The sequence below is a fragment of the Schistocerca cancellata genome, chromosome 6, assembly GCF_023864275.1.
Source record: "Schistocerca cancellata isolate TAMUIC-IGC-003103 chromosome 6, iqSchCanc2.1, whole genome shotgun sequence".
In the NCBI taxonomy this organism is placed as follows: Eukaryota; Metazoa; Arthropoda; class Insecta; order Orthoptera; family Acrididae; genus Schistocerca; species Schistocerca cancellata.
The window spans coordinates 310,353,751-310,373,148 of NC_064631.1; the positions used below are offsets into that span (position 1 = coordinate 310,353,751).

At 42.8% G+C, this 19,398-nt stretch overlaps 1 protein-coding gene across 1 annotated transcript in view; it reads right to left on the minus strand.

The window, feature by feature from the left end:
* Window positions 1–19,398, minus strand: part of LOC126088306 (uncharacterized) — a 323,218-nt gene that overhangs the window by 75,950 nt on the left and 227,870 nt on the right. The window contains exon 13 of the mRNA XM_049906436.1: window positions 1,391–1,572. Coding sequence (XP_049762393.1) covers window positions 1,391–1,572 — 182 coding nt within the window. The remainder of the gene's footprint in view (window positions 1–1,390; window positions 1,573–19,398) is intronic.

Consider the following 19,398-nt stretch of genomic DNA (forward strand, 5'->3'; position numbering starts at 1 on the left):
CACCCAAAAGTTTATTAAACCGATTATACAAGAAACTGTTTAGCAATGAACTGCTCCGTTTCTCGACATTAACTAACAGTCCTGGACGTCATATTGTGCGATATACAGGGTGATGGCGACAGACCTTGGAAGAAGATCAAACACACGGCCGGTTGAGCTGCTTGAGGATTATTTTAGCCTGTTGTTGGCTTTGCGATCCGTATCGCCAGTATGGTGTTTCCGATCACAAATATTTTAGCCGTTGGTTCTCCGACCGTTAAAGGAAGTCGCTACGTTAACTGACGCTCTGTCGACTGTTCTGTAATAAGAAAATCCCTTCACATTTTATCCAGGCATAGGACTGTCCATGCACATATTACATACTCATATTTAAGGGAGTATTTTTTATTCTTTTCCTTTTAACTTTTTATTTTAATTTTATTTATACCTTTCTTCCTTTCTACATCACTAAGTCACATGATTAAACTTATTGCCTTATTTTAAGAACTTTAATTTCTTACTCAATTATTTTTAAGCAAGACAGAGTCTTTCAACATCTTACTAAATTCTCCGAAATGTCACATGTTCTTATAATGTTTTTTGACCGTTTGTCAAAATCGATGGATCCCTTTATTCCTTTTGGAATATACCAATGAAATATACCGGGTGATCAAAACGTCAGTATAAATTTGAAAACTGAGTAAATCACGGAATAATGTAGATAGAGAGGTACAAACTGACACACATGCTTGGAATGAGATGGGGTTTTATTAGAACAAAAAAAAAAAACACTAAAGCTCAAAAAATGTCCGACAGATGGCGCTTCATCTGATTAGAATAGCAATAACTAGCATAACAAAGTAAGACAAAGCAAAGATGATGTTCTTTACAGTAAATGCTCCATATGTCCACCATCATTCCTCAACAACAGCTGTAGTCGAGGAATAATGTTGTGAACAGCACTGTAAAGCATGTTCGGAGTTATGGTGAGGCATTGGCTTCGGATGTTGTCTTTCAGCATCCCTAGAGATGTCGGTCGATCACGATACACTTGCGACTTCAGGTAACACCAAACCAAGCGCGCAAGATAGCTTTCACGCGCCTAGCAATCTTTTTTTTTTTTTTTGTCAAATTTAAACTGACTTTTTGATGACCCGGTATATGAAATTTAAAGAAATCAACGACATGGAACTCCACTCCACATTCATTACATTCGTGTAGATGTTCAACAGGTTTCATTTAAGAGTTCCGCAAGTCGGTGTCGGAGTGTTTATATAAAATGAATGCAACGCTGTTCATGGTTGTCGCATGACTGATACACTGGTGTAATGCATTCAGGCTGTTACTTTGGTACAAATGCTTAGGAACACTGGGTACTTGTTGAGTAATATAGACCAGAAATTCAACTCACCGTGAGTGTGACGCTCTGGTTGGCGGCCGGCACGAACCTCTGGGAGCAGCGGAGGGCGCCCTCGATGTTCCAGAAGATCTGCTGGCTGCCCGGGTTGGTGACGGTGCCCTCCCGGCTGCTGCTCAGCCCGTAGTACGCGACGTCGCACAGCGAGTCCGGCTGCAGCGTGCCTTCCACGTGCTCTGCACACATCAAGCAGGCATTTGTAGGACATCAGAGATTGTACTCTAGCGCCAGCAGTAAACAGAATCTGTCCACTGCGCACCGCACCACTGAATGCCGCATGGCGTTGCTAACACATGAGGCGATAAGAATAGTATGTAAGCGGAGCAGACGAAAGGGGGGATACCTGCTCTAGGTATCAATATTTGCAAGACGTTGTCATTCATTGTATTTCAGTACACAAAGAAATTCAGTTCAACTGTTTTCAAAATATAGCGTAACGTGCAGGGCACGGTCTTGAGGAATAGGAAGGTGAGTCATATACTGATCGAATCCGTGCGACGAAATAACGTCTGTGGCGTGACACACCGGTCTGTCACTGGTTTTTAGGCAGTTTCCAACACTCTTTTAGGCAAATGCTTGGCTGCTCCCGAAATTCCGCCTAGCAGATCACAATACACGAACAGCTAAAATACCACCACAAACAAAACGAAATTCGCACGTTTTACAGTCAGACGGCGCACGCGACTTCCTTCCCTTAAGACTGCTGCCTCAGGAATGGCATCCTTGCATCCTGTCACGAACGAAAGTAATAAAAGATTACACTTTGACATCCTAACAAGTATGACCGCTTACAGAAGATGCAAGCGTGGTGTAGCGGTAGCGAGTGTGGTTCATAATCATAACGTCTTCCGTCCCGCGTTCAAATCATGCCGCTGCGTTAATTTTGATAATCAGCATTGGTGGCCGAAGACTTCCGGCATAAGAAATCAACCTCATTCTGCCTATGGCCTTGTCAAGGAGGGCGGAGGAGCGGACAGATGTTCAAGGCACTCTCATGTCCTAGGTGTGGGAAACACCCCCTAAAGGCAGAAGAATAAGCAATGATCAACGGCGTGAGGATGCAGAAGGCAATGTAAACCACTGCATTAAAGACACGTAATGTGTATCCACAGGACATCTGGCGTGTAATTCAAGAAGTGTCATGATGATCTCTCCATTGGCAAAAGATTCCCGTATAGTCCCCCATTCGGATCTCCGGGAGAGGACTGCCAAAGGGGAGGTTATCATGAGAAAAAGATTGAATAATCAACGAAAGAATAACATTCTGCGATGAATGGTTGCTTCGAAATAAACCTATGCAACGGCGATTGTTATTGATTATTGAACGCTCTACGAGTCGGGGCGTGGAATGTCAGGAGCCTGAAAGTGGTACGGAAACTAGAAAATCTGAAAAGGGAAATTCAAAGGCTCAATCTAGGTGTAGTAGGGGTCAGTGAAGTCAAGTGAAAAGATGTGTCTAGGGTAATGTCAACAGCAGCAGAAAAGGGCATAACGGGAGTAGGTTTCGTCATGAATATGAAGGTAGAGAAGAGAGTGTGTTACTGTGAACAGTTCAGTGACAGGTTTTTTCTTATCACAATCGATAGCAAACCAACGCCGATAACGATAGTTCAGGTACAGGGTGTTTCAAAAATGACCAGTATATTTGAAACAGCAATAAAAACTAAACGAGCAGCGATAGAAATACACCGTTAGTTGCAATATGCTTGGGACAACAGTACATTTTCAGGCGGACAAACTTTCGAAATTACAGTAGTTACAATTTTCAACAACAGATGGCGCTGCAAGTGATGTGAAAGATATAGAAGACAACGCAGTCTGTGGGTGCGCCATTCTGTACGTCGTCTTTCTGCTGTAAGCGTGTGCTGTTCACAACGTGCAAGTGTGCTGTAGACAACATGGTTTATTCCTTAGAACAGAGGATTTTCCTGGTGTTGGAATTCCACCGCCTAGAACACAGTGTTGTTGCAACGAGACGAAGTTTTCAACGGAGGTTTAATGTAACCAAAGGACCGAAAAGCGATACAATAAAGGATCTGTTTGAAAAATTTCAACGGACTGGGAACGTGACGGATGAACGTGCTGGAAAGGTAGGGCGACCGCGTATGACAACCACAGAGGGCAACGCGCAGCTAGTGCAGCAGGTGATCCAACAGCGGCCTCGGGTTTCCGTTCGCCGTGTTGCAGCTGCGGTCCAAATGACGCCAACGTCCACGTATCGCCTCATGCGCCAGAGTTTACACCTCTATCCATACAAAATTCAAACGCGGCAACCCATCAGCGCCGCTACCATTGCTGCACGACAGACATTCGCTAACGATATAGTGCACAGGATTGATGACGGCGATATGCATGTGGGCAGCATTAGGTTTACTGACGAAGCTTATTTTTACCTGGACGGCTTCGTCAATAAACAGAACTGGCGCATATGGGGAACCGAAAAGCTCCATGTTGCAGTCCCCTCGTCCCTGCATCCTCAAAAAGTACTGGTCTGGGCCGCCATTTCTTCCAAAGGAATCATTGGCCCATTTTTCAGATCCGAAACGATTACTGCATCACGCTATCTGGACATTCTTCGTGAATTTGTGGCGTTACAAACTGCCTTAGATGACACTGCGAACACCTCGTGGTTTATGCAAGATGGTGCCCGGCCACATCGCACGGCCGACGTCTTTAATTTCCTGAATGAATATTTCGATGATCGTGTGATTGCTTTGGGCTATCCGAAACATACAGGAGGCGGCGTGGATTGGCCTCCCTATTCGCCAGACATGAACCCCTGTGACTTCTTTCTGTGGGGACAATTGAAAGACCAGGTGTACCGCCAGAATCCAGAAACAATTGAACAGCTGAAGCAGTACATCTCATCTGCATGTGAAGCCATTCCGCCAGACACGTTGTCAAAGGTTTCGGGTAATTTCATTCAGAGGCTACGCCATATTATTGCTACGCATGGTGGATATGTGGAAAATATCGTACTATAGAGTTTCCCAGACCGCAGCGCCATCTGTTGTTGAAAATTGTAACTACTGTAATTTCGAAAGTTTGTCTGCCTGAGAATGTACTGTTGTCGCAAGCATATTGCAACAAACGGTGTATTTCTATCGCTGCTCGTTTGGTTTTTATTGCCGTTTCAAATATACCGGTCATTTTTGAAACACTCTGTATACATGCCGACGTCGCAAACTGAAGATGAAGAGATAGGGAAAGTGTATGAGCATATTGAGAGAGTAATACAGTATGCAGGGTGTTACAAAAAGGTACGGCCAAACTTTCAGGAAACATTCCTCACACACAAAGAGGGAAAATATATTATGTGGACATGTGTCCGGAAACGCTTACTTTCCATGTTAGAGCTCATTTTATTACTTCTCTTCAAATCACATTAATCATGGAATGGAAACACACAGCAACAGAACGTACCAGCGTGACTTCAAACACTTTGTTACAGGAAATGTTCAAAATGTCCTCCGTTAGCGGGGATACATGCATCCACCCTCCGTCGCATGGAATCCCTGATGCGCTGATGCATGCCTGGAGAATGGCGTATTGTATCACAGCCGTCCACAATACGAGCACGAAGAGTCTCTACATTTGGTAGCGTGGTTGCGTAGACAAGAGCTTTCAAATGCCCCCATAAATGAAAGTCAAGAGGGTTGAGGTCAGGAGAGGGTGGAGGCCATAGAATTGGTCCGCCTCTACCAATCAATCGGTAACCGAATATGTTGTTGGGAAGCGTACGAACACTTCGACTGAAATGTGCTGGAGCTCCATCGTGCATGAACCACATGTTGTGGCGTACTTGTAAAGGCACGTGTTCTAGCAGCACACGTTGAGTATCTTGTATGAAATCATGATAACGTGCTCCATTGAGCGTAGGTGGACAAAACTAAAATGAGCTCTAACATGGAAATTAAACGTTTCCGGACACATGATCACATAACATCTTTTATTTATTTGTGTGTGAGGAATGTTTCCTGAAAGTTTGGCCGTACCTTTTTGTAACACCTTGTATAAAGGGGGACTGAACTGCAGTTGTAGGGGAAGCAGCAGAAGAAAAGTTTATAGGAGAATAAGGGTTGAGACGAGGAATCAGAGAGGAGAAAGACTAATTGAGTTCTGTAACAACTTTCAGCTAGTAACAGCGAGTACTCTGTTCAAGAGCCACAGGAGGAGGAGGAGGTACACTTGGAAACAGCCAGGTGATACGAGAAGAATTCAATTAGATTACATCATGGTCAGACAGAGATTCCGAAATCAGATACTGGATAGTAAGATGTACATACGACCAGATATAGACTCAGATCACAATGACGAAATGATGAAGAGAAGGCTGAATTTTAAGACATTAGTCAGAAAGAACCAATACGCAAAGAAGTGGGATACGGAAGTACTAAGGAATGACGAGATACACTTGAAGATCACTAAGGCTATAGATACAACAATATGGAATAGCTCAGTAGGCAGTACAGTTGAAGAGGAATGGACATCTCTAAAAAGGGCATCACAGAAGAAGATGGGAAGGAATATATGGGTACAAAGAAGGTACCTGCGATGAAACCATGGGTAACAAGAAATACTTCAATTGATCGATGAAAGGAGGAAGTACAAAAATGTTCCTGGAAATTGAGGAATACAGAAACACGAGTCACTGAGGAATGAAATAAATAGGAAGTGCACGGAAGCTTAGACGAAATTGCTACAGGAAAAATGTGAAGACATCGAAAAAGAAATGATTGTCGGAAGGACAGACTCGGCATACAGGAAAGTCAAAACGACCTTCGGTGGCATTAAAAGCAAGGGTGATATCATTAACGGGAATTCCACTGCTATATGCAGAGGAGAGAGGAGATACGTGGGAAGAATACACTGAAAGCTTCTATGAGGTGGAAGATTTGTCTGATGTGATAGAAGAAGAAACAGGAGTCGATTTAGAAGAGATAGGGGACCAGTATCATCATCCAAACAATTCCGAAGACGGCAAGAGCTGTCAAGTGGGAGAATTATCGCACAATCAGCTTAACAACTCATTCATCTAAGTTGCTTACAAGAATAATAAACAGAAGAATGGAAAAGAAAATTGAGGATACTCCAGATAACGATCAGTTAAACTTTAGGAAAGGTAAGCACACGAGGGAGGCAATTCTGATGTTGCGGTTAATAATGGAAGCAAGACTAAAGAAAAATCAAGCCACGTTCATAGGATTCGTCGACCTGCAAAAAGCGTTCGACAATGTAAAATAGCTAGATGTTCGAAAATCTGAAAAAAAATGGGGGTAATCTATAGTGAGACAACGGTGATATACAATATGTACAACAGCCAAGAGGGAATAATAAGAGTGGACGACCAAGAAGGAAGAGCTCGTATTAAAATGTATGTACTGTTCAATCTGTACATCGAGGAAGCAATGATGGAAATAAAAGCTCAGTAGTGGAATTAAAATTCAAGGTGAAAGTATATCAATGATACGATTTGCTGATGACATTGCTATCCCGAGTGAAAGTGAAGGAGAATTACATGATATGCTGAACGAAATGAACAGTCTAATGAGTACAGAATACGGACTGAGTGTAAATCGAAGGAAGCCGGAGGTAATGAGAAGTAGTAGTAATGAGAACAGCGAGAAACTTAACATCAGGATTGATGGTCACGTAGTAGGTGAAGTTAAGGAATTCAGCTACCTAGGCAGTAAAATAACCAATAACTGACGGAGTAAGAAGGACATCAAAAGCAGACTAGTTATGGAAAAGACAAGTATACTAATATCAAATATCGGCCTAAATTCGAGGAAGAAGTTTCTGCGAATGTACGTGTGGAGTGCAGCATTGCATGGCAGTGAAACATTGACTGTGGGAAAACTGAAACAGAAGAGAAAAAATGGTTCAAATGGCTCTGAGCACTATGCGACTTAACTTCTGAGGTCATCAGTCGCCTAGAACTTAGAACTAATTAAACCTAACTAACCTAAGGACATCACACACATCCATGCCCGAGGTAAACAGAAGAGAATCGAGGCATTTGAGATATGGTGCTACAGACGAATGTTGAAAATTAGGTGGACTGATAAGGTAAGGAATGAGGAGGTTACTGCGCAGAATCGGAGAGGAATTGAATGTGGCAAACACTGATAACCAGGAGAGACAGGATGATAGGACATCTGTTAAGACATAAGGGAATGACTTCCGTGGTACTAGAGGGAGCTTTAGAGGCCTAAACTGTAGAGGGAGACAGAGATTGGAATATATCCATCATATAATTGAGAACGTAGGTTGCAAGAGATAATCTGAGATGAAGAGGTTAGCACAGGAGAGGAATTCGTGTCGGGCCACGTCAAACCAGTCAGAAGACTGACCAAAAAAAAACCATGAAAGAAAATAAGCGCTCGAGAAAGAATGGGAGACACCAAGACACCAATGTAGAATCATTCTTGCGATGATATGGTCCGAAACTGGGGAAATCAACTGACGTAAGCGACAACGACAGAGGGCTGATTGTTGCGACCTGGCGCCTGGCTAAGAGAAGCAAAGAAATTTCGAAGCTGGTCCTGTGTTCTCATGGTTCTCTCGCGAAAGTACAAGGAAAGTGGTTGAGAAGCAGCGATTCCACAAGTAGGCAACAGAGACACCTCATCTCATGACGTGGAGTTCGGAAGCTTGACCACTCTGGAACGCTGTACAGGATCCGTTCTCCGGTAGGTCTGTAGGAATATTACAATGTTGGTTCAGGGACATGTGTTTCTAAACACATCGTTTAGCTCACGTTGTTGGGGAAGCGCTTCCCCAACACACAGAAATTACCTTTTACTGTTAACCCAACAGCACCATTAGTTACAGCCGCGTCGAGCACGGCTCATTCGGATAGGGCCGTGGAACAATACAACGTGCGCTTGGTCGAATGAGTAATGTTTTTTAATACAACACGTCACCATCCACTCGAATGACTGTTGAAAACATGCACCGCGCCACAGACCCACGTCGGTGGGGGCGGTATTTTGTTACGCGGACATTCAACTGGGCTTCCAGGGAACCAATGGTACTAATCGACGGCATCATTATACCTCTGGACTACTGAACATTACTGCAAACCATCTGCATCCTTCACAACTCACATCTTCTCCGATGGCGATGACCTCTTCCACTACGACAAATGTCAGCGCCACAAATCAACAGGAGTGCTAAAATGATTTGAGGAGCATAAAATTGAAAAAAAAAGTTGAAGTCGTAGCCACCGAATTGGCCTGATGGTGCACATCTGGAAATTATACCGATCGCCAGCTCCGCTTTCTTAAATTAACAGCTCGTAATTAACGGGAATTGCATAACCTGTGTGCAGATATCTGATGTTGGGTACCTCCGGAAACCTGTTAGGGAATCACCGTGTCCCTGCCATGGATAATTGCTGTGCTGCTGCATTGGGTTCTAGAGGCGGAGCAACGGTATTAAGCACATGGTCATGATAGTTCTACTCATCAGTACAAGGCGGCTGTGTTCCTACAAAACTCTGCGTATCGAGTTTCGTACACAAAGTTATTGCTGTCACTTTACTCTCGCGTGGTTATCGAAAAATGTAAGCTTTCATTGCCAGCAATGTTACTGTTATTAAAATATCCAGACCGGTTAGTTTTGTTCAAGTTAAGCCCAAAGTTTCGTCTTCCCCTGCGAATGACGTCAGCAGAGAGAAGGGGCTTGAGTCAGTGGCAGGTTGTGGCTTCGTTTCCCTGTTATCAAATGTTGCTGACTTCACTGGAACTTCGTAGTGAGGTACATCCTCACCAGACTGGGATGTCACTTATTTTTGGAATTTAAGAGTATATGGCTGTTTCCGGTTACTGCAGTGCCCTACAGCTATCATCCCACGGTGTAAAACTGTTGCATTTCTTTTTCTGCCCAAGAATCCAGATAGAATTCAACATAGCTCGTTCCCCTTTTGGCAAAATGTAGCGCCACTTTATATTTCCAGGACGTGACTTTTTTCAAATTGAGTCTGTAGCTTACTGACTGCAAAGAGTGCTCCAGTGCGCTTTACCTATCCCTTTCACTAACTCGTCCAGAGTTCTTTGGAGAAGAAATTTAAAATCACATCAGATCATTGTCTATTCGTAGCTAGACATATGAATGGCATTACGGCGGTCATGGAGAAGTGATTAGAGCACACAGTCATCTTATAATAAGAGATATTTTTATGCTTAAAGAAAGGTGTCACTGACCATATAAGAAATATCTTGAAATAACTGTGTATCAGTGTGATTAACAAATCTACATAGAAAAGAACAGGGATGTTAAAAACTATACAACGATGGCTACCAATTGATGGGAAACCCATCAGTGAACGGAATAGTTTTATCTGTAGAAAAGTGTACGTCAGCACTACCAAGTGAATGGTAGAGAAACGAAAATGGGAGCATAAAGGCGTCGAAGGGTAGAAATAGACTATCTCAGAGGAACATACTTAGCTTTGAGGAAACCATAGGATTCACTTTGATATGGAACCACGTCCTATCTCTCAGTGCCGGATACTGGGACTGGCGAGAGAGACCACAGAAATTGTTAAAAGCGACGACAGTTTAAGTGAGTGAGAGAAAGGCTTTGTGGTATTTTGACATTCGCTACTGAAGAAGAAGTGCACTAGTCTTCAATCGTGGGATGGTAACGCTAGCCTAAGACAACAAGCAGAAGCGGACTATTTCGCTCGAGTTTCAAAAACAATGCACCGCATCTGAATGTATCTTGCTACGATTGCTCAGTTACGCCTGCAGGCAACCACTGTGAACTAAAATCACAAATCCCAAGGAAAATGTCTTCAGTAAAAGGGCTTAACAACTGTAGAATTATTATCTCTTATGCATGACCTCTTACAGAAGCTAGACACAGCCACTTTGGTTGTTACTGCTCAGAACGAAGATGCAGCTCTGAGCGTAAGTTCACACTATGCCAGTTTCATCACCTCTACATAGCTACTGCAACTGACATCAATGTATACCTGATTATTGAGCCCAGACTGTCATCTAAGTCCTCAATTTTAACCCCCAAGTGTGCCTCAATTATCATATTGAATAAATCGATGTGACGCACCCTAAAGGTTCAATGTATTGTCAGTCTTTTATTCAAATTGTGACACAAACCTCTTTCCTCGTCAATTCGATTCAGTACCAGTTTATTAGTTACTCTATCTACCCAATTAAACCTCATCATTTTTCTGTGACACGATGTATTTAAAGTTTCCATTCACCTCTTGTCCATTCTGACTACAGTCAACGTTTCACTTGTATATAATGGTACACGGCAAACATTGAGTTTTAGAAAGTATATTAGAACATTTTATATTCGATATTGCTATTTTTTCACGAACAAATTTCCAGATGTTACCAATCTGAATTTTATGTCATCCTAGCCATCATCAGTTATTTTTCTGGCAAAGTTACAGAATTCATCAGTTACTTTCAGTGAGTCGTTTCCTTATCGAATTCCCTTAGTATCAGTACATGTAACTGAAATTGACTCATTCGCCCTTCCTTTACTGTTGTCGACGTTATGTCTCGTCTGTACATTTTGTTCAGCTCATCTTCTTAGCCATTTTTCCGTAACCGATAAAATTAGAATTTAATCAGTCAATCTCTAGGTCATTATTACGTCTCTGTAAACCGTAATTACTTTTCCAAATTTCTTCTTGCTTTCATAGACTTCTTGCTACAGACTGATTAACATGAGCCAAGGTGGCAATTTTTTTCGGATAGTTAAAATCTGAGATGAGTACAGCAGTCTTCCCTAAATATTTTCAAGGTGTGGCTCCATGAGACCGTTCTCAGTTTTGAATATTGGTCAGGAAAGAACGGTTCGTTGTTAACGTCTTTTGGAGGACTAGGTAATGAAAGACGTAGCACAAGCTAGCATTAGGTAAGACTGGGAAAGGGAAAGAGGTTGAATCATTTTCGAAAGAACCATCTCTGCATTTTCTCCCGATGGTTTAGGAAGATAACGGATATCCTAATGCTGCATGGGCGGTCGGTATTAGAGCCACAGGTCTTCCGAAGTCGAATACATCCTCTTAGCTAATATACAGCAGCTTTGGTAAGATCCGTGTTGTAAACTAATAGCATGCAGAGATCGAAAACAATTTCTGTCTTTTGAAATTGGTTCAAATTGCTCTGAGCACGATGGGACTGAACATCTGAGGTCATCAGTTCCCTAGAACTTAGAACTACTTAAAACTAACTAACCTAAGGACATCACAAACATCCATGGCCGAGGCAGAATTCAAACCTGCTACCGTAGCGGTCGCGCGGTTCAGACTGTAGCGCCTAGAACCGCTCGGCCACTCCGGCCGGCTTTTGTGAAATGTCACGATAAGCAATTTCGCTGGTCGAAATACAGAGATGATCAGAAAGAAAGTCTGTATTTGCTAACAATATCTCTGCCGCATTTTGTTTGTTTCTTGTTGCTGCCGTTAAGCTAGCTAGCGTCCTTATGCAGCTCGCAGAAAGGCCATTGCCATGAGAGCTGTTTGATGGCTCGTTAGCGAATCTCTGAAAAGCTTCTCCTTCAAGTCAGACATCTCACATGACACTACCTACCACGAATGCCCTCAGGAACAAAGAGATGTGGTTTCTCCAAGGCGATAATGACGTCGTTGATAAAAAGGAAAGTGTGTGCTTATTATCCTATACTCTTACTCTCCACAGAGCATGTTAATATTACAGCGATGGCAAAGACTCGGAAGGCAGCCATAACAGACTACCTCGGGAAAAGGTTTACAAGCCTCACACAAAATAAATTACCCTACACAGCAAACAGGAGACATGCTCTTTACAGAAGATGCCGTAAGTGGCCGCAGTCGAATCGATGCAGCTCTGTCGGCGATTTATCAAACCGTGAGGCAAGCGTAGGATCTCTGCCTGAAGAATGACACGGACAGTATTTTCATTTATCTACTGCAGATCTTCTACTGCGTTGGGATTATCTGAGTTCAATGAAACCTTCAGCGAACCAGCCAGGTAAAAATCACAAGAGATATTGAGATGAAGCTAAGAAATGTTACTGCCTTTGCCGACTGTCTTCTCTTCACTGATCACCTCATAAACTCCTGACAATTTTGCGTGTACTGCGTATGAGTCAGTTCAGCATACCACATGCAACAAGTGTTACGATATACTTTGCACGTTTATTTTATGGGAGATGGTGAACACACAGGCCGAGCGGTCTAAGGCGTTGCAATCACGGTTTGTGCGGCTGGTCCTGGCGGAGGTTCGATTCCTCCCTCGGGCATGGGTGTGTGTTCTTGTCCTTAGAATAATTTAGGTTAAGTAGTGTGTAAGCTTAGGGACTGATGAGATGACTTTGGCAGTTAAGTCCCATAAGATTTCACACACATTTGAACATTTCTTTTAACACACAGAGAATGCATGCAGCAGTGTTTCACATGGAATACGCCTATTTTCTTGTGAACTCGCAAACAGGATATTTATGGGATCGTCTTCCTACGTTATTACACATTGTCGCTTTACACCAACAGAGATAATTGTTCAGCTGCGTGTTTTACTTCATCTAGTAGGGCTGCGTTTTATGTGATAGGACTGGCTCATTATTCCGTTATGAGAATTTTTTTATCTTTTTTTTTTATTTTCTCTTCACCATTCCAGAAAGTTCTGCATATGGTGTCCCTCCACATCGCCACGGCTGACCACGTGACAGGCCAAACAAAGGTGGCGCTTGTGACCATCAGCAACTAAAAACAGCTTAAAAAAATTATAGTTTACCCCATCAGTTCACTTTAATTTTATTATACTGGAAGACGACATCAAAGTTGGTCGAAGTGTGGAAGTTTTCAACAGACGCTGCTGTATATAGTAAAATAAATGTCCAGTGCAAAATAGCAACGACACTGAAAAAATTAAGAACATATATACAGCAAGTGAATTCCGAACTGTTAAATCGCACACTTGACATTTTCCTATTTGTTGTCCATTCCTCAGCAGGCAAATTATTATGATATTGGGTATACAGAGTAGTTGTAATTAAATTGACGTTGTTCCGAGGACGCAGCGCGTGCTGTGAACATCGCAGGATGGTTAATTATCCCAGGTGTGTTAAATAATCGCTGTTCTCTCAGAGTATGCTTAAAACAAAACGTTCCACTTGGTGTTACCAGGTGAAATGTGGCGCTGAAGCAGTCAGAATGTGTAATGTTTACTGTTATGACGTCAGTATGCTGTTCGACGCTTGGCGATACCTGTTGATGAGAAGCTAGTAAAAAGCGTTGGGAAGGTCGACATTTTCCGTACGAATCGCAGTCCCATTGAGAAGAAACACCGTGCACTTCTGGTAATGTTGTTTTACCAGAACGGCCGCAACAGCAGCACTGCATTTTGGAAATATCGACTACAGAAGCAGCTGTGAAGAGGCCACTTGTAAACAAATCGACTGAAGCATACGATCAAGATATCTAAGAAACAGCTGAATTACGTGGTGCAGCAGGGAGTGGTAGGCAACTCATTCTCCATGGAAGTTGTTGAAATTTCTGTAGCTATAGCCGAATGTACAGCACATGCCTCAAATTCTGCAGTTAGTGCTCGAGTTGTATCGCATTCATATTGGTATACCTGCAAGATACAGAATGTGCACTCATGAAATCGTAACACATGCTACAACACTGTGACGAGAATATTATTTGGAGGATGAGGTATATTTTACTTTGAACGGAAACGTGAATGCACAGAACTGTCGCATACGGGGTTCTACTCCGCCACGTGTTTTAAGGAACATCTGCCGCACTCATCGTATGTGACTCTGGTGTGGTTTCACAAGCTCCTCCATTCTCGGTCAATTTTTCTTCGAGGAGATGACACCTCGTTGGTCTGTTGCGTGTATAGTGACAACTGCACCTTATAACGACCTCCATGTTATAGATCTTCCCAGGTGAAAGATTTGCTTCGAGAAGCCTTCATTAACCACTCATCTCCACGCAATTTCAAAATGAGTGATCTTCCAGATCCCCCGATCTAAACCCAATTGACGGTGGTTGTGGGTATATGTGAAGGAATAGCGTACGATGACGTATCGCTTTCATGTAATTGGATATGCTGCAAGCAACTGTCGACCATGCCATGTTATGGATGCAGAATGTCTTTGAGTATAAGAAAGACTGGAGAGAAAGGACAACAAAAATGTTACATAGACACACCAAAGACGTAACATCGTCGTGACCACATGAAACATGCAGAGGCCGGCAAGACAGCAGCGATAAATAATCCGAACCACGTAAGAAGTTACACAGCTAGTGGCGACATAGGAACAGAGTCATAGAATATGGCAGGGAAAGTTGGGTAGCATTTTTACAAACATAAGTTCTTAGCCTTCCATGGTTGGTGTCATTTTGGATAAAATAATTCTGGGTATTGGCCGCGTCTTGTAAAACAACTAAACCGCCGGTGTTTCAACAGAACTGCTGCAGTCTCTTCAGAGCGGTTCAGTGAACTGCCCAATACCCAAAATCACTTTATCCAAAATCTTTACAAATACCTCTACCGTGATAGACAGGAGAACATTGTTTACAAAACTTCTTTCATTACGTAGATCTGGGCACAACCATGCCTAATAAAATAAAACTATAATGAAAAGTATTAAGTTGAAATTTAATAAAACTTCTTTAGGCAAAGAAAATACATAAATTCTGCTATAGGAATTTCATGGCTGTTAACATAGTAGACGTCAATCTCGGTAATGCTAGAGGGACAATAGTGACTACATGGAAAAATGTCAAATAACACCTTTTAAAAATGGTTTAAAATAGTGGACAGAATATAAGTACTAGATTATCCATTTTAAGCAGTCAAAGTTTGATAAAATGTTGTGATCATTCAACTCCATGCATTGGAGACACTTGTTCTCTCTTAATATCTCGATTTCTTTGAGAATGTTGAGTTTATGTACTGTTCTTCCCCAGTGAAGAATTGTTAAATTATTTTGCAGATTTGTAATGGCGTGTCACTCCTCACGTAGTTGGTTACTTCAGGCTGACTTGGAGGTAGACGGATTAAGATGTTCTTTGAATCCGCACAGAAATTTCTGTTTTTGAATGTATCTCATAGGACAGTTACCTTACGTAGTGCTGTAGATACCTGTAGTATTGTATATTCTATTGATAGAGCGTCCTTTATGCCTATATTCCTTCCCGATTTAATGTGGTATAATAAAGGCTGGTTGCATAATGTTTTCCCCGTAGTTCTGGTCCAATTTTCTCCGAATCCATAATGACAGTACAAATAGCTCTGAGCACTATGGGACTTAACATCTGAGGTCATCAGTCCCCTAGAACTTAAAACTACTTAAACCTAACTTACCTAAGGACATCAGACACATCCATGCCCGAGGCAGGATTCGAACCTGTGACCTTAGCGGTCGCGTGCTTCCAGACAGAAGCGCCTAGAACCGCTCGACCACAGCGGCCGGCCCATAATGACTTATGGGATTCTGTGACAAGAAGCGTTGTCCTTGCATGCAAGTTACCGTAATAACATTCAGTTTACTATGCAACAAAATGTTTATGAAGCTTTACCCTTTCTCGACCTCATAATTACTTCAGTACAATTCAATATCCATTAGTAGATTTGTAGGAAGTTCACCACCACAGATTTGGTAGTTCATAGTTCATCTAAACATCCCGTGCCATATAAAATGGCCTCATTTATGGCATTACTATGCATAATGTTCAACATTCCCTTTTTCAGGGGAGCTAGGGATAAAGAACATCAGCTGATTCAGTACATTGCATTCTCTCGTGGCTATGAAGCCAGCTTCACCGACACATTTAACAAAGAAGTTATGATAAAAGGAAATAATTCTAATCTATGAGAAAAGAAGAACCACGTAATCGCTTTGGTTAACGTGGAACCTTGGATGCGTGACGACGCTCCTATCACTGTATCCCATACATGTATAAGATTTCGGTGAAAGTTGGGCCGCGACTACGAGAAAACACCATGCAACCAACCTTGTTTATACCTCATGACATACTAGGGTATCTACCGCATTACGTACGGCTATTGTTCTGTGAGATATACTGTACAAATAGTCAGAAGATTCTCTACTAGATTTAAAGAACATCTTAATGTATCTCGAAGTCAGTCTAAGTTTATCATCTGTGTGAGGAGGGACACTTCATCACGACAGCATACGACAAAATTAAGACCTTTAGTGTTTACCTTTGTAATTAAACACCGATTTCCCGTGGGCTCTGCACGGAGCCGAGCGTTCGCGAAGTGTGGGGGTAAGCTGACTAGTGTTACGTCATAAGTTCGTTGCAGGGCCCCTATATCTCGTGGGCCTCGGGGATAATGCCTCTGACGTCACTGACGATCTCTCCAACACCATATATGGTAAGATTTCCGTTTTTCGTTTGGGATCCACTGCGTCCACTTCAACCTTCCTATTTTCCTGTGCCGAAGTCCCAAGCTGTTGTTAGCAGCAAACCGTAGTTCTTATTGAGGCTGTTGACAGATGTTTCTACCTTGGTCGCTTCTTTTACAATGCTATCTCAGAAAACATTTTTCCCTTTTACTAATACATACCTCGTCTAATGCAATTAGATATCCGTTTTCCAGAGCCTGTTATGCTACCGTTGATTTCTCCAGATATCCACGTCGATGTTTCTCGCTACCATGTTGATAACGGTACGTTCTGCTGTTACGCGCTGTGGCTGTGTTGTAGTTTTGATGACTCTGTTGTCGATTTATTTAAGCACACTCTGACGTCGCTTCATTCTATACGATGGAGAATATTTTAACCAGATGGAGGGTGTCGCGATAGGAATCGCATTCATTCCAGACAGTGATAACCTTTTTACCAAGTGCTATCAGAACATCGCTTTGGAGACGGTTCCTGCAAAGTGTTGATGCATTTATTGCCGAATCGTAATAAATTCTGAAGTCTGGTCCCGTGCGTGTGAAAAGCTGCTAGGATTCTAGGACCACATAAACAACATGATCTCATCAAGTTCACGGTTGTGGCATTGACGGGTAATGCGTTGCGTTCATTAATGTTCTTGTCTGCCGAAATGTGAGTGGGAGTCTCATTGTTTATCTGAAACCCAGTCACGTGAGCCAGTATCTGTACAACACCAGCTATCACCACCCAGCACAAAAACGTTCCTTTCTGAGGACCTTAGTGAATCGAACGAAAGCCTTTAAAAACAATGAACTTCAACATCGGCGACAACAGCGGACAGATCACGCAAGTACACTACTGGCCATTAAAATTGCTACACTAAGAAGAAATGCAGATGATAAACGGGTATTCATTGGACAAATAAATTAAACTAGAACTGACATGTGATTACCTTTTCAGGCAATTTGGGTGCATTGGTCCTGAGAAATCAGTACCCACAACAACCACCTCTGGCCGTAATAACGGCCTTGATACGCCTGGCCATTGAGTCAAACAGAGCTTGGATGGCATGTACAGGTACAGCTGCCAATGCAGCTTCAACACGATACCACAGTTCATCAAGAGTAGTGACTGGCGTATTGTGTCGAGGCAGTTGCTCAGCCACCATTGACCAGACGTTTTCAATTGGTGAGAGATCTGGAGAATTTGCTGTCCAGGGCAGCAGTCGAACATTTTGTGTCCAGAAAGGTCCGTACATTACCTGCAACATGCGGTCGTGCATTATCCTGCTGAAATGTAGGGTTTCATAGGGATCGAATGAAGCGTAGACCCACGTGTCGTAACACATCTGAAATGTAACGTCCACTTTTCAAAATAACAAGAGGTGACCGAGACATGTAACCAATGGCACCCCATACCATCACCCCGGGTGATACACCAGTTCGGCGATGTCGAATACACGCTTCCAATGTGCGTTCACCGCGATGTCGCCAAACACTGATGCGAGCATCATAATGCTGTAAACAGAACCTGGATTCATCCGTAAATTGACGTTTTGGTATTCGTGCACCCAGGTTCGTCGTTGAGTACTCCATCGCAGGCGCTCCTGCCTGTGATGTAGCGTCAACGGTAAGCGCAGCCATGGTCTCCGAGCTGATAGTCCATGCTGCTGCAAACGTCGTCGAACTGTTCGTGCAGATGGTTGTTGTCTTGCAAACGTCCCTAACTGTTGACTCAGGGATCGAAACGTGGCTGCACGATCGGTTACAGCCATGCGGATAAGATGCCTGTCATTTCGACTGCTAGTGATACGAGGCCGTTGGGATCCAGCACGGCGTTCCGTATTACCCTCCTGAACCCACCGATTACATATTCTGCTAACAGTCATTGGATCTAGACCAAGGCGAGCAGCAATGTTGCGATACGATAAACCGCAATCGCGATAGGCTACAATCCGACCTTTATCAAAGTCGGAAACGTGATGGTACGCATTTCTCCTCCTTACACGAGGCATCACAATAATGTTTCATCAGGCAACGCCAGTCAACTGCTGTTTGTGTATGAGAAATCGGTTGGAAACTTTCCTAGTGTCAGCACGTTGTAGGTGTCGCCACCGGCGTCAAACTCGTGTAAATGCTCTGAAAAGCGTATCATTTGCATATCACAGCATCTTCTTCCTGTCGGTTAATTTTCGCGCCTGTAGCACGTCATCTTCGTGGTGTAGCAATTTTAATGAGCAGTAGTGTAAATTCACCGAAGACACATAAGCAGAAGGCCCTCGAGGAGGAGACAACGGAGCTAGCATTTTTGCCGTTCTGTTCTTCAATGACAGGAAAGATGACTATTAATGTCGGACAGACTGTGCATATTACTGAATGGCGCTGTATAGAACATAAGACGTTCTTCTACGTCTGGCATCCCAGGGTATTATCAATAGTAGAAGATGCTTATGAATGAGGACTCTGAATCCCGTGCCACTAGGCATCTGTTAGTTACACAGATATATGGTTTTAGGAATATGGTTCTAGAAGAAGTGATGGACATAAAAATTTCTGACAACACTCTCAATAAATTGAGAAATTCGCAGCTAAACTGACATTGCAATCTCACGACAGTCGACACTT